General features: G+C 33.6%; 3 protein-coding genes and 1 non-coding gene across 4 annotated transcripts; 1 reads left to right on the forward strand and 3 right to left on the reverse strand.

Moving 5' to 3' along the window:
• Positions 1-115: 115 nt before the first annotated feature.
• On the forward strand, positions 116-187 carry TRNAW-CCA (transfer RNA tryptophan (anticodon CCA)). Its single transcript has one exon. It is a non-coding gene; the product is annotated as a tRNA-Trp (tRNA).
• A 681-nt stretch (positions 188-868) lies between these two features.
• Positions 869-6,575, reverse strand: LOC131020925 (uncharacterized GPI-anchored protein At5g19250-like). Its single transcript, XM_057949976.1, has 2 exons — positions 6,338-6,575; positions 869-1,564 (listed from the first exon to the last, which is right to left on the reverse strand). Exons 1-2 carry the CDS (start codon positions 6,405-6,407, stop codon positions 1,041-1,043), a joined length of 594 nt encoding a protein of 197 aa, XP_057805959.1. The 5' UTR covers positions 6,408-6,575; the 3' UTR covers positions 869-1,040.
• A 1,118-nt stretch (positions 6,576-7,693) lies between these two features.
• Positions 7,694-9,644, reverse strand: LOC131020924 (peroxiredoxin-2F, mitochondrial). Its single transcript, XM_057949975.1, has 5 exons — positions 9,307-9,644; positions 9,151-9,180; positions 8,525-8,683; positions 8,089-8,183; positions 7,694-8,002 (listed from the first exon to the last, which is right to left on the reverse strand). The coding sequence occupies exons 1-5, from the start codon at positions 9,514-9,516 to the stop codon at positions 7,897-7,899; spliced, it is 600 nt and encodes a 199-aa protein (XP_057805958.1). The 5' UTR covers positions 9,517-9,644; the 3' UTR covers positions 7,694-7,896.
• Positions 9,645-10,085: 441 nt separating this feature from the next.
• On the reverse strand, positions 10,086-12,036 carry LOC131020926 (uncharacterized). The gene is made up of 3 exons (XM_057949977.1): positions 11,813-12,036; positions 11,539-11,687; positions 10,086-10,381 (listed from the first exon to the last, which is right to left on the reverse strand). Exons 1-3 carry the CDS (start codon positions 11,925-11,927, stop codon positions 10,304-10,306), a joined length of 342 nt encoding a protein of 113 aa, XP_057805960.1. The 5' UTR covers positions 11,928-12,036; the 3' UTR covers positions 10,086-10,303.
• Positions 12,037-22,963: the final 10,927 nt, after the last annotated feature.

Below are 22,963 nucleotides of genomic sequence, written 5' to 3' on the forward strand. Positions count from 1 at the left end.
TTATGTATAATAATATACTCATGTTTAGATTAGTGCCATTTGTCACTCCTTTTATTTACCTTGCGTCGAATTTGATTTGGTATATATTTAGTTAGTGGTGACATAAATGACATGTGGATCTGTGGCGCAATGGTAGCGCGTCTGACTCCAGATCAGAAGGTTGCGTGTTCGATTCACGTCAGGTTCATTTTTTAAAAATATTTTTTCCTTATTTTTTTATTTTTTAATGATTAAATTCACACTCTTTTTATATACTGTATATACTTATTTTTTGCCTTTTCTTTTGTTATAGATAATTATGCCTAATTTGTTGTAGATAATGTTAATTTAAGCAGCTTTTATATATTTTCCTTATTTTATTTTTTCATAATTAAATTCACACTCTTTTTATATTTACTTATTTTTTGCCTTTTTGTTATAGATAATTATGCCTAATTTTTAGTAGATAATGTTTTTTTATAATTAAATTCACACGTTTTATCCTATTTACTTATTTTTTGCCTTTTCTTTTGTTATGGATAATTATGCCTAATTTGTTGTAGATAATGTTGATTTAAACAGCTTTTTATATATTTTCCTTATTTTATTTTTTAATAATTAAATTCACTCTTTTTATATTTACTTTTTTTTGCCTTTTTGTTATAGATAATTATGCCTGATTTTTAGTAGATAATGTTGATTAAGAAGCTTTTATATCTTTTCCTTATTTTATTTTTTCTTTTTTACAATCAAATCCACACTCTTTTTACATTTACTAATTTATTTTATTTTAACCTTTTTTTGCTGTAGATCATTGTGCCTAATTTGTTGTAGATAATGTTGATTTTAAGCACGAGCACGTCATGTCACGAAATCAATAAAGAGATGGTGAATAGAAATCCAGATATATCAAGAAGAAAAGATACATAATCAATGCCAATAATTCCAATAAACATATGATTGGATTGAATATTTGTTAACTACATGGTAAAAGAATGTCTCGCTCAAACAAAGGATACAACATATGCCGTGGTGGTGTGTGTATGTTCTTCAATCTAGTTTTACATCGACATGAGCATGAACAAACCAGCCAGTAGAAGCACCACGGCGCCGACGGGGCTGAGCCCGGCCGCCCCGTTGTCGTCGTCGTTGCCCTGGCTACTTCCGGGCGAGTAGTTACCCTCGGGCGTGCTCGTAGTCAGCACGACGACGATCCAGTTGTCCTCGGAGCCGATCCCGACGCCACTGAACTTGGTGTCGTTGAGATACCCGGAGTAGAGCGACTTGGTGAAGTTGGACAGAACGAGGGCCGGGTCGAGGTTGGGAACACAAGCCGGCAGTATCTGCCCGTCCCTCGTGGTGGTGACGTTCAGATGGCACTTCGTCAGGAGGTTGGGGAAGCTGGAGATCTGAGGCTCGGTTCCGGGCACGGTGTTGGCGCCCGTGGTGTTGGTGCAGGGTTGGTTCTTGAACTGATCCGCGACTTCACTCGCTAGGCATTCTGCTCGCTCGCTCTTGGTTAGAGACGTCAAGTTTAGGGACGTCCGGTACTGGTTGATCCCTTGAAGAAGATCGTCTTCCTCGTCTGCATCGAGAGAAACGACGCCACGATTCTTATCACAATCGACTTAGATAATCAATCACCACTAGATAGTCATCGGAGATTAATCAAGAAAGCAAGCAGTGCAGCCATAGAAGGCTTTGAACTCGAACACTTATTAGGATGATAAACAACGATATTCGAGCATCTTCAGTAGAACTTATCAGAAGTGGCAAACCTTAATCCCATCACAAAGTTAAAATGCATCTAACAAGATTTCACCAATCTGTCTTGAAATGTAGCTATGTTTACATATTTCTTGATATATTTTGAGCCAAAAACAGCACAAGATCGATCAGATTACGCTAATTTTCATCTTATAAGCACTAATTAAGTAACTATCTCCTCCTAGATCTGAATTTGGGAAAGTTCTTTAGCTGTGAGAGATGAGATATGGGATGATGGTATATTTGATCATTATATATGAATCGACTCAATAAAATCTCACCTCATATTTACTAGTTAAACACTTAAACTATCAAACAAGCAGAACACAGTTCCAATTGATCCTTCAAAATCTTCATCCATAGCCCTAAAATAAGATGCTAATATCAAATTTTGACAACTTTAGGAATAAGAAATGGTAGATCTAGCACACTAATAGTGCTAGAATAAAGCAACACCTTTAATTTTTTCAATATACCAATCTTCAAAGGCAAGTCTACAAACACAATATTATGATCCTTAATCGCCAAATTTAAGAAGAGAGAAACACTGCGCTGTATCCAGAACTTTAAGATCTCCAGCTAGAAAAAGGAAATAATCATGGAAATTAACCGAACTAAATATTCCACTTTTGCATAATCTATTCTGATCCAAATTCCTTAAGAAAATTCAATCTGCGGTGGAGATGATCGACAAAAGAGCAATAACTAGATCACAACAATACTTCTCGCAATGCAAATCCAGTAACCGACCAACTAACTCACCAAACCAATCGGAGAAATTAGAATGCAAAGTTCAAATCTCCGAGTAAACTCTAGCTAACATTTCTATTTATCACAGAAAATCTACTGACACAGAAAAACCTAACGAGGTTTAATGAAAAATTGCAAATTCAGTAAGCAAACGGAAGTAAATCTCACGAATAAACCAGTGTTAGTCTTATTTGGCCCAACTCCATGGAAGCCCAAACCCACACACCAAAGCCCATCCTGGCAGGCCCATATCCTAGCCTACTTAAGCCCCTTAGCCCTAATTGCTAAGAAAGGGAAAAAAGAGTGCAGAGAAAGCTGCGTGAGTTTGGAATTGGAAAGGTCATCTTCTCTTAGTGAGATAGAGTGAGAAGTGCAGTTGAGTGTGAGAGAGAAGACGATTGTTGTCGCTGTTCTTGTGTGATCGAGCGAACCGTGTTCTCTATCTCTCCATTCGCCTTCCTCACGTGGATCGAACAAGAAGCTTCGTGTCTTGCTTGTTCTCCCCCTGTTTCGTGTCTTCCCGACGCAGCCACTGTGAGGAGCCGCCGGAGAGGGTCAAGGGTGTCGTGGGTGCGTGGAGCTACCGGAGTTTGTTGTGGTGCAAGTTGCTGTGCGCTTTGAGAAGGAAACGGGACTGAGCCGAAGCTTTGCCCCCTGCTGCTCGTGCTTCTACAGCTGGAGCTGGAACGCCGCCGCCTCCGCCGCGCAGCTGCTCCCAGGGAAGTCACCGCTGCTGCGTCGTCTCGCCAGCTGCCGCTGCTGCGTCGTCTCGCCAGCTGCCACACTGCTGCTGTCACGCTCCTGCTGTTGCTGCTGCTCTCTCCCTCCAAAGCTTGAAGAGCTCGTTGGCTTCGTGCTAACGAGTACGAGGACGACGACGTGCCGAGATAATACCCAACAGTGGTATCAGAGCCACGGTTGGTACGTCGTCGCGTCCCTGACCTGCTGCATCGGAACGCAGCGATTCAAATCGTTTTTTGGTAAGTCGAGGTTCTGATCTTAGGACCTCGCTCAGGTAAAGTGGCGAAACCTCCCCCGTTGTCTTATATTTAGAAAACTGCCGAGTGGTGCAGTTTAGGCTTGGGTTTGCTGCTGTTTCCCAATGTGCGTTTTGATTTGGGAGTAATTTGACTTAAGTTGTGTGCTTTTATCTTCTTAATCTGAAAATTGTTGTTTGCCTCATGAATCTGCTCTGTTTTGTGTTTTTTCCGCTGCATTTGTGATTCTGTGAAGGTATCTTAGTGTTTGGTCTCGGTGTTTAGCTTTGTTGTGTCTTGCTGTGATAGCTTGGTATGGCGTCTTTCTTTGGTATGGCTCATTTTGATGGAAAATCCGATTTTAGTATCTGGAAGCAGAAGATGAAGTGCATTTTAATTCAGCAACATGTGTTTAAGGCTGTTGATCATTCATATGCTGATACTGAGACTGAAGAAAAGAAATCTGATATGAATGAACTTGCATTGTCCTCTATCATGCTCAACTTATCTGACTGTGTGCTTAGAAAAGTAGGAGTATGTGATTCTGCTAAAGATTTGTGGTGTAAATTGGAAGAGCTTTACACTGAAAAGTCGCTACCATCCAAATTGTTTTTACTCGAAAGATTTTTCCAGTTTGAACTTGATTTGTCTAAGGATGTAGACGAAAATTTGGATGTGTTTTCAAAACTTGTGCAAGACATTAAATTGACTGGCGATGAACACATTGATGATTATGCCCCTATTGTGCTGTTGAATGCTATTCCTGAGTCTTACAGTGATGTCAAGTCTGCTATTAAGTATGGTAGAGACAACGTGACTTATGATACTGTTGTGAATGCTTTGAAAAGCAAGGAACTTGATTTGAAGCATAATGTTGGGAGGGAATCCGAGATGAAGGTTATGCATGTGAGAGAGAGAAATCAATTTAGGCCTCAAAAGCATGCTAGTAACCAAGATAATGATGTCACTAAGAAAAAGAAGAAAAAGTCTTATAAGACAAGGACTAAGAAGTGTTATAACTGTGGTAAACCAGGTCATTTTGCTAAAGATTGCCCTAGTTCTAGTTCTAGTTGTAGTTCTAGTTCAGATGGTGAGTCAGAGTCTGATGGTGATTTGCAAAATGAGCATGCTAATTTGGCTTCTTGTAGTGATAACATGGGTGATTTATTTTCGGTGGTTGGAGCATGTGATAACAACCTGTTGAAATCTATGCATTCTGATTGTCTGTGTGAAAGTGAATGGCGTGTAGATTCTGGTTGCTCTTTTCATATGTCGCCGTGTAAGAATCTGTTTTCAAACTTTCAGACTGTTAGTAATGGCTGTGTGTCTATGGCTAATGGTGCAAAATGTCATGTTGTTGGCATTGGTGATGTGCGTCTTAAGTTTGAGTCTGGATATGTTTTCACTTTGAAGCATGTTAGGTATGTGCCTGATTTGTGTTTTAACCTCCTGTCTTGTTCCGCCTTAGAGAGTGATGGGTTAGAAGGTAGGTGGGGAAAGGGTCTTATGGAGATTGTGAGAGGATCCTTGATTGTTTTCACAGCTGAAAAACGTGATAACATGTATGTCTGCCTTGCTGATCCTGTTACTGTTGTGTCTAACTGTGTGGATGACACCCAAGTTGAAAAAGACTTGGATTGGCGTGTGTTTTAGTCTGTCTTATGATACTGCTCACTTTGAGGTGGAGTTGTTCACCCCTCTTAGTTTATGTGACCTGAACATTTGTGTTTTCTGTGTGTTTGAGCATTGTGTTGCCCGTTTAGTTTGCTTGTGATGTCTTTGTGACTTTACAGGTTTGATCTTTGTGATTGTCCAACTGTGTGTTGAGTCTGTCCTTCGTGATCTGTGTGGTCTTTTAGGATTGTTAGATCTTAGTGATCTATGTGTTCTATGTGTGTTCTACTGGTTGCTTTATCTTGTGTGATTTGCAGGTGTTTGGACACGGTTAGTTTACACGGTGATCTGTGTGATCGGAGCTTACTTTGTGTTTGCTCACTTGTTTCCCTTGTATTGTCTGTGTGATTTTACAGGGATCTCGGCAATGATGAATCCCATTGTCCTTCTCGTTTGTGCACCACGATTGGGCCAAAGGTGGAGATTGTTAGTCTTATTTGGCCCAACTCCATGGAAGCCCAAACCCACACACCAAAGCCCATCCTGGCAGGCCCATATCCTAGCCTACTTAAGCCCCTTAGCCCTAATTGCTAAGAAAGGGAAAAAAGAGTGCAGAGAAAGCTGCGTGAGTTTGGAATTGGAAAGGTCATCTTCTCTTAGTGAGATAGAGTGAGAAGTGCAGTTGAGTGTGAGAGAGAAGACGATTGTTGTCGCTGTTCTTGTGTGATCGAGCGAACCGTGTTCTCTATCTCTCCATTCGCCTTCCTCACGTGGATCGAACAAGAAGCTTCGTGTCTTGCTTGTTCTCCCCCTGTTTCGTGTCTTCCCGACGCAGCCACTGTGAGGAGCCGCCGGAGAGGGTCAAGGGTGTCGTGGGTGCGTGGAGCTACCGGAGTTTGTTGTGGTGCAAGTTGCTGTGCGCTTTGAGAAGGAAACGGGACTGAGCCGAAGCTTTGCCCCCTGCTGCTCGTGCTTCTACAGCTGGAGCTGGAACGCCGCCGCCTCCGCCGCGCAGCTGCTCCCAGGGAAGTCACCGCTGCTGCGTCGTCTCGCCAGCTGCCGCTGCTGCGTCGTCTCGCCAGCTGCCACACTGCTGCTGTCACGCTCCTGCTGTTGCTGCTGCTCTCTCCCTCCAAAGCTTGAAGAGCTCGTTGGCTTCGTGCTAACGAGTACGAGGACGACGACGTGCCGAGATAATACCCAACAACCAGAAATACGGCAGCTGCGAGGAACAGCGCGGATATTCTTACCGTCGCATTTGATGATCAGAGCGGAGCGAAGCAGTAGAGAGAGAAAGAGAAGATGAGAGAGAGACGCCATTGAAGAGGAGTTGGAGCTGAGCTTGTGCGAAGCCAAGTGTGAAGAAAAAGGAAAATTAAAATCTTGGTCGCGACGCGGTTATGGTTTATATGAAAATCCGGTGCGGCGTCGTTTCGTTAGCATGTCGCTTTCTAGATCAGCTTTATGTTGATTTTTTTTGCTTATATTGTTATAAATTAAATAAGCTTCCTATGTTTGAATTAAAGTTCGACCGACATGAATCAGATAAATAGATATATAGAAATAATAAATATATATATATATATAAAATAAAAATAGTCGAGCTTAACTTGAGTAAAATTTAATCTAAGCTTAGATAGTCACATATTTCGGTTCCATTTTGTTTTTATAATTTATCCAAATTCCTTTGGTCATTTACTCCAATTTATAAAATTTAACGATTTTTTTTTTGAAGACCGAAGAAATCAAATTAACAACTATTTCCAAACCAAAATAATAATAATAATAATAATAATAATAATAATAATAACCAACGATTTTACTATTGTGTTAAAAAAAAGTCGGTTATTTAATTGTTATGTAATTCAAGGTAATTTTTAGTTCAATTTGGTGCACAATATTTTGCTGGTCTAACAACCACGACAGAGACTAGCTGCCTAAATTTTTATATATAAAAATCTAAAAACATTAATTCGTAAAATCTTTTGACGAAAGGGACAAATAAATACTATTTCTCTCAATCCACAATTTAAGTTCATTTATGAATGAATTATGGTCTAAATATACAAAAAGGGACAAAAAACCTAACAAAGATCAGAGGAGACCACACATTCAATTATTTTGATTTTCTTTCATTTTGTTTTATTTCAATTTTGTTTGTTTTTTTTTTTCGCTTGATCAATTTTGTATGCTTTAATTTTATTTTATAATTAATTAAGATTTATTCCATTTAATTAAGGTATTAATTATTTTTTATTATTTATTTTCACTTTTAATAGTTAATAATATATTATTATGATCGATAAATCTAAAGTTATGGCATATGCTTTTTTAAAAAAAAATATTTTTAGAAATAAAAACTAAGTATAATTCATTATAGTCAAAACTATTTTTTATATAAAAAAATATTATTAAAATAGTAGATATAATAATGGGATACGATGACACACATGTAACTGTGAGACATTGGATCTCATCCTATAACCTACCACGACAAAAACTCATTTTCGACAACTATGTGAATCATTCGTGACGATAGACTCGAACTTGAAATCTTTTACCTCAGATATTAACTACTCTACCACTAAGCTAACAGACGCAAAATAGAAAGCGGGAGAAAGGCTATGTCCATTTATAGCAAAAAGAGAAATACATCAAATTTTCAAATTGTGTAATTTGCCATCCTTATTGAGAATGAGAAAGAATGCACATACAAAAATCTGTGGCAAAAACTGAGGTCTAACAATTAACAACACTGCATCTCAAAAAAACAAACAATTAGTCACTGCATAAAGAAGAAGACCATGCCTTAGATCTGCCCGAGGATGGCGTCAGCACCGGAAACCTCGAACTCGGAGGGAGCTTTCTCGACGTTAAGGGCCTTAATCTTGCCGTCGTCCACATAAGCCGACCACCTGCACGCGAAGAACACAACGAGCACGAGGGTTAGTGAAGATGGATCGGAAGCCTTTACTTTGTGCAAGGACTCGAGCAAAAATACCTGTGGGATCGAGGTCCAAGTAGTGCAGCGGATAGGTCTATCATCAAGTCGAGCTTCTTGTGGAAGCTCCCATCGAAATCTCCATAAAATTCAATCTGCAGCGACACAAAGATGAAGACAAACACATGATCAAAATGCTTCCCACATCAGCAATCCAAGACAAGAAACGACAGCACGAGCATAAGATGAAGGATCAGCCGTTTTCTTGAACTGAGGCCGATTAATAAGGATGTACTCAAGCAAAAATTTCATCTGGGATTACCAAATATATGTCCCACGAAACCAACAAAATCCTTAAATCTCAACCTACACGTCTAGAACGAAGTTACTACAGCTCTATCATGGCCATTTATAGATCTAATCAGAATATCACACCATTATCAACTGCTCATCTTTCTCGAGCAACAAATTTTGTAACAGTAAATGTGCGACTTACAGCTTCTTTAGCTTGAAGTTTTTCTGCCCAACCGTTGATAACATAGGGATCGTTGACAGCTACACATACAACCGAATCAATTCCCTTTGCCTTGAAGTTGTCGATATTTCTTTTGTAGCTAGGGACGTGTTGTGCTGAGCAAACTCCAGTGTAGGCTCCCTAAGGGATGTAAAATCGGATTAAATTGCTCTCTTTTCTCAAAGAAAAAGCAAAAACAAAACAAAAAAAGATGGCTAAAACGAGCTTAACTACATGCTACTATACCTAACATATTGGCAGGAAAGATTTTAAACACAATCTCTACATAGATTCAAATTCTAAAGAGCTAAAATCATGTTAATTCCTACAATGCATAAACTAAGAATTCTCATTTGAGCTATTTCTAGAGTGAATTTTACTGAATTTTGAAACCATTAACAAGTGAAAATATCTAACAAATTGCTTTAAAATGTAAATGGAAACATTGAAATGCAACAAAAGAAATCATTTCAACACAATTAACCAAATCAATCACCTATTATATTAAAATAAAAGCAGGAATCAACAATTCTCATATCGATAAATAATTATCACAAATCTTCACACACAAATGAATAATCAAAAGAAAAACGATCCAAATAACTCACCGGAAGCCCAAAGATAACAACTTTCTTGCCCTGAAAAACAAATTAGAATTCCAAGTAATCAGCTCGAAAACCCTACAAAAAACCCCCAAAATATAAAATGCGAAAACCGAGTGAATTTTTCAACACATTTATCGGCGATGATAGAAACAAATTCACCTTGAAAATGTCTCTGAGTGGAGTAGTGGCGAATTTGGACGAAACGCCGTCGTCCCAGGAGCGAGCTCGCTGGAGGGAAATATCCGGAGCGGCCGATATCAAGTCCGAGCCCACTGCAATCGACGCGAAATCCCGTGATGCTTGGAGACCGCCGATCACCGACTTCATCACCGACGTTCGCTTCAGCAATGCAGAGGAAGCCATAGCCATTTTCGTCTTGTGATTTCCTCTTCGACTTTTTTTTTAATGGTTACTTTTTGCAGAGAGAAATGAGAGGATATATACGTTTCGCGTTTTAGCTCTACACCAAATAGGTGAAAGCTAAAGTCTCTTTTGTTTTTTTATTTCGATTTCTTGATTTTTGCTATAATTAAGGGTCAAAAAAGTCAAAATTTTACTCATTCCGTCATAATTATAGAGGCACTTTTTATTTTTTTCTCGAAATGAATAATATTATAATTAGAGGTACAAAAAGATTGTGTAAATAGAAAAAATTTACTCGTCGTCTCACCATTATTGTCTCACTTACTATTATAAATTATCTTATTATTATTATTATTATTATCTCATTTTCATTAAAAATATGTTGCATGATTACTCGATCACACGATAAGAAAGCAAAATTCAAGAGATCGGAGCCGATCTCGTCGCATTGATGATCATTGGGTAATGTTGGCATTGCCGTATCGGTTAACCCCGATTGGAGGGAATGGACGTAACGTGATTATTGGCGGGAAAATCTCTAAAGTTCAAAAAAAAGAAAAAAAAACAGAATGCACTAACTGAAAAAACTGGCATAAACAGCTTTATATTATTCATCATTTCAGATGCACTGTGTGGAGCTAAACCAGCATCGACAACTTCTCAAACAGATTTTTCAGAAAACGTAAACCCTAAATCCTAAGAGAGTGTCTCAGAGCAAAAGAACCAAGTCCTGCGAGCACGCAGTCGACTCCCCGGTAAAGAGCCAAAAATTTCGTGGCGTCTGAACGACTCATCAAGATTTTACGGGCTCAGCTCTAGGCCTCCACAGTCCAAGCCGGTATTTGTGGGCGTACTTCAGTATCAGCTTTCTCTGCAGAAACAACGAAACACCCTTCCATGAGTACACAAAAAAAGGTACGTCTGTGGTCGGAGATATGAAGGAACTAGTAAAGTACCTATGATTGTCACCACATTTGCAAATTTAACATTATCCCGCTAACGGTATTTAGTTCATGATGCATTCGTGACTCGAATGACCAACATGCAAAACCAGTAACTCCTATGTAGCTACTAGCTCGTTCAGCTAGATAACGAATGACGATAGACGGGTCCATCTTTGCCAAGTGGAGCTCAAAGTAAACGAGCATATCATAAGAGCTCAGTTAAACCACGAGATAGCACGTGTAGAACTTAATACAGATCGTGCAAAGATGGACCAGAGGAGTTTCTCGAGACCCCTATAGTACAGACATGTTCGTGCCAACCCGAAACATGAGTCTCATTATATCTCTATTTGAATTTTTTTTTCAGTGACAAAATTACATTGATCATGCATATCTACCTCAACTTTGACTTTGATGGTTTTGTTTACCTATGTTACAGAGTGCCCAGATTTCTACCATCAAATAGGCAGAACCAAAAGTCAAGAAACGGAAAGCGCAGTGAATGACTTAGAAAACCATGTGAGCGTCTGCTCGGACAAGGGGTGAAAAGAGCAACACAAAAACATTACAACAAAACAACAGTATTACTAGGACAATATCAAAATCAGGCCCTCGTAAATCATAATAAGTTTGTAAATTACATAGTTTTAACAGACAATTTTTAAACTTAATTACAGAACCATTTTGGCAAGAATACCTTTGTTGATAAAAAGAAGTGGTAATGCAATGCAATTATGCAAGAGGTCCGATGAAACGAAACGAATACCTCTAAAAATATAAGCTAACATACTAGTGCATCATTCTCAAACAAGAAAAGGAAGCAAAACAATGAAACCAGCAAAAATCATCATCGCAATCAGCCATATTCAGATAAGGAATATCAAACTATTTTCTCATAGAATTTTCTTTCTCTTTTTCCATCGATTTCAGCAGCTCCTTGCTTCGCCTATTGATCTAAGAAGCACTTCAAATATACAACTACCCCTTTACAAAACCAAATTAATTTCCACAATCCATTCCAAAACTCAAATTAACAAAAAAACAAGCTAAAATATGTACATAAAAAGAAGGAAATTTGTCTTACGTCTTTGCAAGGAATCCCGAGCCGCTTGAGCTTAATGGTTCGAGTGACGAGTAGCTTATTCAAGTCTCCGATCTCAGATTCCAACTTCTCTACGTGATTTCCCAATCCTCGCCCCACTCCATTCAGGAACTCCGGAATCCCAACTTTCACTGCATTTTTTTTCCAAAAATCAAAACGATCGCAGCTCAATTTTTCGAAACTGATTTTCACAGAAACTGAATCGAACAAAGAGGAAAAATAAGATCAGAAATAAATCATCTTTCAATTTCTTTACCAATGTAATGGCTGGATTTGGTGGAGAAATTTGAAATTCCGGATACATGACTCGAATTCGTGGCAAATGAGGATAACCGGCTGCTTCCCGTCAGGATTTGCCTCCAAAAAGCCATATCAAAAATAGGGGAAAATAGATTTCGGATTTTCTCTCTAGAGAGCGAGCATAAACCCTAAAGAATGTTCTGGCCTTTCTAAACGACAGCGTCTCAAATATTCTTTTTCCTTTTTTTCTAATCTAAATCCCTTTTTAGATAGTTTCTAATTTTAAATTTTAAATGTTTTTTCTTTTTTATTTATGAGTTGGATGAACTGTAGTTTTTAGCAAAACTAACAAAAAAAAAAAGTTGAATTCTCACAATCCATGAATAAAATTTTATGAAGATAAGATCATGGGCTTTAAATCAAATCTCATACTTTCTTATGTAAAAAAAAATAACTATTGCATTAGTTTTGTTAGGATTCTTGGATGAGCCAAAAAAATGTGGCTGTATATACTCTAAATTTTTCGTTCAAATATTTTTTCAATGAGCAAACAAAATGTAGTGTGCGGCCCAAATAAATAAATGATTTAAATTATTGTATCAATACACTACAAATACACACATTAGGCCCATATACATCATGGTTTGTTGATTGGGCCCAATCTTTTAGGCCCATATCACCATCTCTACCCCTCCTTGTATTTTTCAATCGTCGAGAATTTTTTTTGGGATAAATTAATAATTATACAAATAAATTTAAAAGATTAAAATTCGAAACTGTAATTTTTTAACTTTAACTATTAATCACTATCGTTTCACCATTGATAAGAATTTTGCAACCATATAATGTGTATACATCGAGAAGAAATTTATATACGTCGTTCTAATTAAACATTGTTTCTACTCTAAAAATCATATAATGTGCATCAAATTACTCTATCAAAAAGAAATTTAACAAGAATTCGAAGAATTCAGTATTTTGGAGATTATAAGCTCGAATTAGATTATTCTTTTCTTTCTTTTTTTCCTTTTTTCTCAATAATAGTTATTATGGGCCCAAAATGTGTGGCATGAGAAATATAAATTCCGGCGAGTCAAAGAAAATACTCCCTCCGTCCCACTGTAAGTGAGACCTTTTTTTGTGGCACGAGAATTAAGAAAGATGTATTTTGTGTGTAGGTGAAAAAGTGAAAAGGTATTTAAAGAGAAAAAAATTTACCCAAAAATAAAGAGTCTCACTTACAGTGGGACGCCCAAAATAGAAAGAGTCTCAGATACAGTGGGACGGAGGGAGTAATAAAATGCAAGAAACATTCTTGTTTTATTTATGTTGTCACTGAACAAAAATGAGTGGAGTGGATGGGAAAAGACAAGAAAGGGGTTTGACTTTGACCACTAAGTCACAAGAAACATGCAAATTATGTTTCCACACTGCCCTCTTTCCCACTGACATAATATGGCCGGAATGCGTTTGGCACAACCCTAATTTCATTTTATTTTTTCTTAAAAAAAAAATTCAATGATTATCGATAATTATTAGATCGAGATATTCTTTTGTTCGTTCGCAAATAGTCATCGTATTTAGGAATAATAAGGGATTAATAAATTCGACCGGCCGTCACAAATGTTGATGATCAATATAGAATATATCCACTTATCAAGTTCGAATACGACACGAATCTGAGTACGGATACTGACACATAATATTTAATGCGTTCGTTGTCCTTACTCTTATGATGGGTGTTGGGAAGAGTACATTAATATTTTATTATTATTATTATTGTAATTTTTCAAGATTTCATTATATTATCTTCTTTTTTTTAATCCAATATCGTATTTTAATTAATGATTTTTAATATTTTCACTTCTATAAGATAATAAATCTGTATTTTTGGGACCCCCATTAAATTCAAGAGCAGTAGTAGTATAGTACGTGATAGTCTTTATTACATTTTATACCTCGTCTCTAATATTATTTGCATTAAATGCACTATATATATATTGTTTACATTAAATTATATAGTATATCATTGTGATGAGAAAAAACAATTCATCACTATGGAAGAACTCTGCATAATTTGTCCAAATTATGGTAAATTGGGTTATTTTTTTTATTAACAATATATTTTTATTTTTTTTAGAATAAAGAAGTTCTTAAATTATTCTTTAAATAGTTTGATAATTATAATGGTTGCAGGCTAGTAGACAATCATGGCCGTTGATGCTGATTTTACTATACTACCCCTGGCTTGAGCGGCTCATCAGCTATTGGTATCTTCGGCTAATCGGCTAACTAGATCACTACTAATTTATTTCATTTTTCTTTAATTTAAATGGGAAATGTGTAAAACAAATAGAAGTTTGTAAAAGAGGAAAAAAAGAAAGAAAAAGACATATGACAAGATGTTGAATTTTGTGTGGGCGTTGGAGTAATAGTTAAACTTAGAATCTTTAAATCTTTTTAATTCATATTTTTAAAATGTTTTTTTTTTCAATGAAATAAGAAAGAAAATAAATAAAAATAGCCACGTGTTTGTTTCCATTTTTTCTTTTTATGATCTTGAGGAAGAGAGTCTAGAATTTCCTCAATAAAATATAAGATGAGAATATCTAAATATTTCTCATGCATGAAAGTATTAATTATTATTATTGGAGGATAAATGCACCCGTATACGAGTCCCATAAATACCAAATCTAGTAAAAAAATATGCATCAATATCTTTTAGGTCAAATATATAAATGTACAATATGTATTTAGATATTTACATATGTTAGTGTACATATAAAATGAAATGAGCATTAAATCGATATTAAATGCAAGGAACCCGTATATTTGATTTTGTTTATGCATATAACTAATCATTTTTTAAGGAAAATTATCATTGTTTTATAAAACTAAATAAATTGCATGCTCTTTAAATTTAAAAAAATAAAAATAAAATTGGAATCTAAAAAGGTAGAGAATGTGGAAATAGTTTTACTTTCCGTCGACGCTAGTCTTAAAAATTGTTGCATAAGCCATTTGCATGGGAAAACGTTCACACAATACATTTAGCACTCTTTTTGTCCAAGTTTTGAGGTCTCAAAAGTCAAGCCCACAAATAAAATAAATAAATACAATCATTTTCTCTCAATAAAAAAATTTACAATTTGGAAAGAGACTAATAGATTAAATTGGGCACTTCCTATGTTCTCTAATAAGTGCTTTATTTGGACATAACATCTTGTCTTTAAATAATTGAATAATTGTTAATACTTCATTCGTCCAATTAAATTGATCAACTGTTTTTCAGCACAAAATTAAAAAATTAATATTTTAAATATATTTGATAATAAAGTAAATAAATAATTATATGTTTTCTTACTTAGTATATTTATTACATATAAGAAAATTGATTAATTTAATTGAGGCGGCTCAAAAAAGATTATTGATCAAGTTAGTTCGGATGGAGGGAGTATTTTAGAATCTTATGATAAATAATGTCATGGTATTTTTTATTTTATCCTGTTTTCAATTTTTTTTACTACAATGATTACAGGTGAAAAGAGTAAAAAATTATCCAATTCGGAAAATAGAGGAAGTATAATAGTATAATAGTGCAGTAAAATGTGAATAAATGAGTAAATATAAGTATATAACCCTATTTGAGTTATTTAAATTAATGGAGTGGACGATAATGTAAATACGTACTTTAAAAATATATTCTCTTTTTAAGAATATTAGTTTGGATTAAAACAAATAAGAATTTTCGCTAATTAAACTATGCGTTATTTTTTTCTTAATAAAAGAGAGTTTATTTTTAATTAGTTATGATGGCAAATTACTAATACTATCTGAACATCCTTTTTGCATCCCGAAATTTTTAAATCGAAACACTCGAACTTTAAAACAAATTAATAATCGATTATTCTCGAGTAATTATTATGAATAATTACATGTAAAGATAATGGAGGAAATTTATAATAAATTTGAGGAGCTTTATGAATTTCATGCTAATAACTCTTTTCATTAAATAATGAGCAAAAATTGTTTAATTTCTCTTTCAACTAATTAATGAAGAGGAATCGGCGACCAATGACTGAAATTAAGGGCGTGGGGAAAGGTGAAGGTTGGGTGGGTGGTAGGACCCACCAATTCTTGATTTTTATTATTATTATATCTAATTGTAATTATTATTTTAGTTAGTAAATTCCACATATACATGTATTAGCATTATAGTATTATGTAATATGGCAGAAATAAAAAAATTAACTTGGAAAGCAATACAATCTTGCATTATTCTTTATTATATTTGTACCACAATCCATACATAAACAATGCACTTCTTGATGAAATAAATTATGGCATGATCTATATAGAGAGAGAAGAGTTCAATAAAGAACGTACACTAAATATTCAAAGAACAGAAAACAAATCACAGCCGTTGATCTTATCTAATCTAACGATCAGTATTTATTCACGCCATGTTTATCGAATTTTTATGTTGAATATGCAGGGATTCGAACTCCATAACTCCCAAAAATTCAGTATATTTTGATGAACGTTCAACGAAATGACTGATATGTTCAATATAATTTGATGAATATGGACGTGTTCGTGTTCTTCATTGAACGCGACCATATATATATTCACCTAATATAACATCTACTATATATACGAAAGGAATAATAAATATTTAAGGATATATAAAACCCTAAATCTATCTTAGTATCCACCCACCATCATGTGATATTATGCTAAATAATACCTAGAAGTTTGAGCTTTGAATGAAGAACTCCCTCGAAACTAACCCCTCCTAACCCCACTTCTTTTGACTTCTATCACTCTTATTAATTTTTTAATTAGTTTTTCTTTTAATCCAATTTTTTAATTAGTTAAATGTTCTTTTCTAATTAGCCTAGTTAGTCACGAGATTTCAATAACTACAGTAATTCCTGATGTTTGATTGGGAATCCCATCAATTTATTTTTCTATACATGCATGTAAATATAATATCATTAAATTATGATCAAGTATATATCATATTTTGACTATATTTTAATGTGATTTGCTTCTATTGCATATAAATTATGAGATTTTGAGTAGCAATTTATTTGTTTATCGAATTTCTCAATTTATTTATTTCTAATTTCAATTTTGTCAGTTTTGGAGCTCATATATTCTTATTAAACATGCCGTTTAATTTCGATCCTATGTATAATTTGCATAAATTTTCAACAACAACAACAAAATAAAGTTGCATAAATTAAATGATCACTTTATTACTATTTTGCAGTTAGATCTTTTAGTTTGAAAGTATGTCTCTATTTTTCTGAATTCGTGTAGTTTGTTATGGAAAAGTTAAAAATACAAATAAGCATCAACAAACGTTTTTTTTTTTTTCCTTATGTATATATATTAAATTTTACGAGACAAAGACATTAATAATGAGTATTTTGTTTTTTTTTAATTAAAAAATATTTTTACGTAAAATTTTTAGCAATAGTTCGACTACAAATATTATATACAATGAGAATTACAAAATTATAATGAAATTAATTAGACTAAACAATTACTATGATTTAAGTCTTGTATTTGACAATTGATCATTTCGTGGTTTGTTAAACGCGTAACTGATGCTTCAATCCAAATAATACCTTAATTTGAAAGCAATAAATTTTAATGATGAATTTTGATTTTAAAAATAAAATTAATGATTTCAATTCGTCGCATATAATCAAGTGAGGGGATTGTTAATCCTTCGACGCAAAACACTACTTCGTTTACTAGAAAATAATTGTAATTAGAAATAATTAATGAATTTGACATGTAACAATTCAACAAATTGATAGGTTTGTTGCTTATTAGATCTAATCAGTCTACAAAAATGGGATTAGTTATAATAATAATAATGCAAGTTGAATATATAATGTTCCTAAATTCAGGAAAAATTCCTATCAATCCTAGTTTGATAGAACGTTCCAATGATTGATTAAGTAGACTCATTCTTAACAAGTACGCTAATTAGTTTTTTGAGTATATATATTAATTAAATTGGGGTGTCACATTTTTTTATAAATTAAAATAATGTATGTCGGTCTTGAATTTATTTGATATTCGTAAGAATTTATTTCGAATTCGAGGACACAAAAATAAATATTTACATGAATTTCGAGACTCCACGGCTTATCCATGTTCATGATGTACACATACCCCAATAGAAATTAATGTTTAATTACTTAAGAATAGCATTATTGATAGTTTAATTGGTGATTAACAATTTTAAAATGGGTTATTAGCGAAATAATTATTTGTTTAATTAATAGCAGACCAGTAGGGTTAGGGGACAACTAGTTGTAATAAGAAGTCCTAATTTAACATATTCCAAGAATTAACCCTATAATTTAGAATTTTGGAGAACAATCAATTTGATTCTTTCACATGTCTAATTGTACGAATTGAATTAAATTTAATAATTTATTATTTAGAAAAAATTAAGTGAGTTTCACTCACTTTCTCTCTCTCTCAAACGCATTTTATGTCTAGCTCAAAAGTAGCTTTTTTAATTGAAGTGAGATTAATTTAGTCCTATGATTTTACAAAAATATAGCCCCACACATATATTATATAGGGGGCGGTTATTCAATAAACCACCCTTATTTTAAGAATTACGAACCAGCAAAAATGCATGAATTTTATGTATAACACGCATGAATAAACTGTATAAAGGCATAAATTGCGAAAAATAATTTTTTCCTACCTTTGGGATTCGAACTCAGGACCATGAATTTATCCAACAAGGTGATGAATCAACCGTAGATCTTGATGATCCAAGGGCTGAAAATGGTTCCTAATTTATATTTTAAGAAGTGTTCTTATATATATATATATATATATAGGGTGCGGTTATAGTAAGAACCACACTTATCGTGAGAACATAAGAACCATTAAAATCAATGCATCTACTATATAAATTAATGCATTCGCTATTAAATTTAATGCATCCGAAAATAATAAAATTTTGCTCCCTTCAGGATTCGAACCCAGGATCTGCATTCATCCACCAAGATGATGCATCCACCGTAGATCTTGATGATCGAATGGTTTAAAATGGTTCTCTGTTCTAATTTTATTTAGTGGTTCTTATTTGAACCTCTCCCTATATATATATATATATATAGGGTAGGGATCCATAGAGAATTAGTATATAATAAAGAATAGAGAATTAGTATTTACCGTCGGATCTAGAGAATCTAACGGACAGATCAATTCTAAATATTCAATCAAAAATGTGTTTAATTAATATTTAATATTTTTTTATTCGAATAAAGGGTCATTCGGTCTTATGGAAAAATCTCGCTCTTCCGATTTTCACGCCTCCACGATTAGAGTTTTCAAAATTGCAATCTTTATTCCTGCAAATCACGCCTCCAATTTAAGGAAGTCGACGACGGTGAGTTTATTCCATTTTTTGAAATATTCAAACTGGTAAAAACTTTATTCGAATTGTTTTTGCCGGTTGTTCAATCGAACACCAACACCAGTACTGATGACGACGGTAATGAAAATTTACATTCATTTATTTAATTATTCATATTCAATAAATAACAGTATTTATTCGAAATGATTTGTCATTAAAAAAATATGTAATTAACGTTCATTTATTTATATATTCATATTCGAAATTTTAATTTACTTATTCGAAATAGTATGAGCTGTAAAATATATGTTTAATTATTTGTGTGTTCAAATTCTAAATATTTACTTGTTTATTCGAATTAATGTTTGCTCAAAAATTAATAATGGATGCTATAAATTATGTGGTTTCTACAACTATATGGATCCATCGAATTTATGATAAAAAAATTATTCGTTAAGAAAATTAAACTAATAAAAAATTAAAGAAGGAAATAATAAAGATATGCATAACCACCGCCTACTTCAAATTCGGTCAACCCATAATTTGATAACTACCGCAAATAATAAATAGAAATTTACATAATTAGGCTTAAGCGTGTATAATCGAATAACTAAAACAATTAAAAACATAAAAGGCGGAAGTCATATAAACCGCTAGATCTAATCAAATCAAAGGCTATGATCAATTCTTTATTCTCAAAATATATGCAATTCTCCATGGATCCATTCTCTATATATATATATATATATATATATATATATATATAACGGTTAATCATGATTAAGCTGCAACTAGGTAATTAGTCTATCTATATTCTCAAACTAGTTTTAATTAATGTCCAAATATTTTTATCAATTGAGGTGTCTATTAATTAAAAATAAAATATAAAAAACGAATTGTCGATCGGTGCTATTCCACATTTTAAGTCTTCATCTATAAGTCTATAACTCCAAGGCTAATAATTAATAAATCCTTAAATTAATTAAGTGTATATCCCCCTTTATAAGGCGATACTAATATCTCTTAATCAAATAATATTCATTCGTTCGACTATTATCTCGATTTACAAACTTTTATTTCGGGAAAAAATATTCAAAGATTGTGAAATAGTTATACAATTTTTTATTTTATTTTTATGAAGGGGGAGAAAATGACCGTACTAATACACGTTACACAATCAAAATAAAAATATAAAGGAGGTAGACATGCAATGATTAAAATCATGCACAAGATTGTAAGATCGTAACTTTAATAAATAAAAATAATGATTATAGTAAGCATGATTGGTGTCTCTCATGTTGTTCCAATGCCACGTGAAAACAAATTGAAATATATTTTGGAGCTTTTGTTTACCATATATATTTGAATTTAAAATCAAGTTATGTGATTTTAGTTGAGACAACTCAAAATTTTTCTTTTTCAAATTCAAATTGATGATCGCATATCTAGGTTTTAGGGTTTTAACTATGACGACTACTTATAACTACTCCATTAAGGATAAGTTTTTAGTAATTTTTATTTCTGTCAATTAATCAGATGATTACCTCATTAATTTTTATATGGTGATCTATATTAAAAAGTATTGATTTTTTTTTAATTCAATGAAAAGAATTATTAGATCTTAAGTGATGCCTAATTAAAAAGTGAGTTTTCAAACCGATCCAATCGATCCGTACAAATTGTTGGACTATTACTAAATTAATTAAAGATATGATTAATTTGTAATGTATATTAAGATTCTTACTTTAGATAGCTAGCTAGATTTGAAGAAAACCATATCAGTCTTGACATTTTTTTTTAACATTGGTTATTACATTTCATAACAAAGTTTATTTAGCAAACTCCTAAGCAAACTTAATTGTTGGCATGCCGTAGTTAAGTTGGAAGAATAAATTTATAAACTGTCTTATAAGATATTATGTTGTACATTAAAATACCAGACATGAATTTAATTACAATTATGCAGACAACAAGTAGAATAGAGCTATATGTGTCACTGTGTGTCTAGCCGAGCCTCGAGCCAACACGGGAAATTCGGGGCATAGTCAAGCTATCGATGTGTCTGGTCGAGTCTCGAGCTGATACTAGAAATTTGAACGCGGTCTAAAAAATTAGCCATTTGAAATGAATTGGGCCATATCCGTGAGTCTAACCTAGCTCGAACTAACACAAGAAATTCGAGCACATCGAACAATCAGTGTAGTGTGTTTGTTCGAGCCTCGAATCGATACGAGAAATTCACGTGTAACCTCGAAAATTAATCGAGTCATCTGAAAAATGAATCGGTCCATATCGATATCTTTAGTCGAGCCCCGAGTCAACACAAAAAAATTCGAACATAGTCGAGCTAATAGCATGTTTAATCGAGCCTGGAATCCATACTAGAAATTCAAACACAGCCTCAAAAATTAATCGAGTCATATTTGACAGCTCGAAGTAGTGAAACATGGATTCAATTAGACAAACTCTTTATCCCTTTTTATTGTTTTTCCAAAATTCATGAAAATTCGAAAAAAAAAAAAAAAAACTTTGTTGAAGAAAACCAGATTTATTATATCATCCCTATCATAAACAGGAAAAAGGTGGCAATCGTATGCTCCACCACTCTTCATAAGCCAACAGCAAACGTACAACTCATTTAAGCAGAAAATGGTAGTACTCCGGTGTCAAGTACGAGAGGCGGGCCCCGCGGAATTCACTGTCTGATTAGACGGGTGAGCTGGGCCCCACCGGGAGTATGTCCGCCGATGTAGAAACATTGATAGATCAACGGTGGGGTCGCCCGCACTGGAATATCGCTACTTTTGATGCTCTCGTTTTTTTATTTTTATCATTTTGTTTTTTTTTTCTCCTTTTTTTTTTTGTTTTTTGATAAGACTATACTAAAAAAAATCCTGCAAAATTCTTGTGTAGTCTCAACGCCGTTAGATTTGACGTTTGATTTACCTGTTTAACGAGCTGTTGTTCGATTGTCTCCGTCACATTGATTTTTAACTTTCCAAATTCCAATTAATGCTTGATACATTTAATCATGATATATTTATGGGTTAATTGCTAAAAAAAAATGAAATAAATTACTGTGAGAGAGATAACCTAAATTTTTACGACGATTAAAAATATGTGGTGTGTTTTTTATTAAAAGACATTGTATAAAGAGTGTTTATTTGGTTACAAATAAAAAATTGGTGCTATTGCTATGCACATATAATATACTTATAAAATATATTGAAATCAAAATCTAGTTAAAATTCGTATACTCTCTTGCAATTCAATCTAAATTTATCGATGTTTGACTTAATTGGGTGAATTTTTTTATTTTTTATTTTTGTTAGAGTGGTCTAGTTGATTGACATACGATAATCATGATTGAGAAATTATAAATTATAATTATGCTTCTTAACTAAAAAAATGAAACCGAGATATTACGTGCATATTCATATATATATAAATAGAAACGACATGTGTTTACTCCATTCGATCTCTTTTCATATAAATTGAAAATGTATTTATTAGACATGAAAATGATAAGAGTTATAACAAAATTTCAAGCAACATTAAATATGAGTAGATAAAAAGAAAAGGAAAAATTGTTTTATAGTACTGTATATTATAAGAAAAGTGAATAATGATTTTGGGACCGACAAAAAGAAGTAAATGATTTTATTTTCGAGATGGCATGGAATATTATGTTTAGAATTAGTTATTTTTTTTCTCAACTAAGGGGGTGCTTATTTTCATTTTCAATACGTTATTCAATTTCACGTTTTA

The sequence above is a fragment of the Salvia miltiorrhiza genome, chromosome 4 (genome assembly GCF_028751815.1).
Source record: "Salvia miltiorrhiza cultivar Shanhuang (shh) chromosome 4, IMPLAD_Smil_shh, whole genome shotgun sequence".
NCBI lineage: Eukaryota > Viridiplantae > Streptophyta > Magnoliopsida > Lamiales > Lamiaceae > Salvia > Salvia miltiorrhiza.

Coding starts and splice junctions, on each gene's coding strand:
- LOC131020925 (XM_057949976.1), bottom strand. CDS start 6,407: ATGGCGTCTCTCTCTCATCTTCTCTTTCTCTCTCTACTGCTTCGCTCC. Junction 1,565..6,337: donor TCTGATCATCAAATGCGACG/GTAAGAATATCC, acceptor CTCTCGATGCAG/ACGAGGAAGACGATCTTCTT.
- LOC131020924 (XM_057949975.1), bottom strand. CDS start 9,516: ATGGCTATGGCTTCCTCTGCATTGCTGAAGCGAACGTCGGTGATGAAG. Junction 8,184..8,524: donor AACTTCAAGCTAAAGAAGCT/GTAAGTCGCACA, acceptor GTGTCGCTGCAG/ATTGAATTTTATGGAGATTT. Junction 8,003..8,088: donor CTTGGACCTCGATCCCACAG/GTATTTTTGCTC, acceptor CTTCGCGTGCAG/GTGGTCGGCTTATGTGGACG.
- LOC131020926 (XM_057949977.1), bottom strand. CDS start 11,927: ATGGCTTTTTGGAGGCAAATCCTGACGGGAAGCAGCCGGTTATCCTCA. Junction 11,688..11,812: donor CAAATCCAGCCATTACATTG/GTAAAGAAATTG, acceptor AAAAAAATGCAG/TGAAAGTTGGGATTCCGGAG. Junction 10,382..11,538: donor TCGGGATTCCTTGCAAAGAC/GTAAGACAAATT, acceptor TTGTTTCTGCAG/AGAAAGCTGATACTGAAGTA.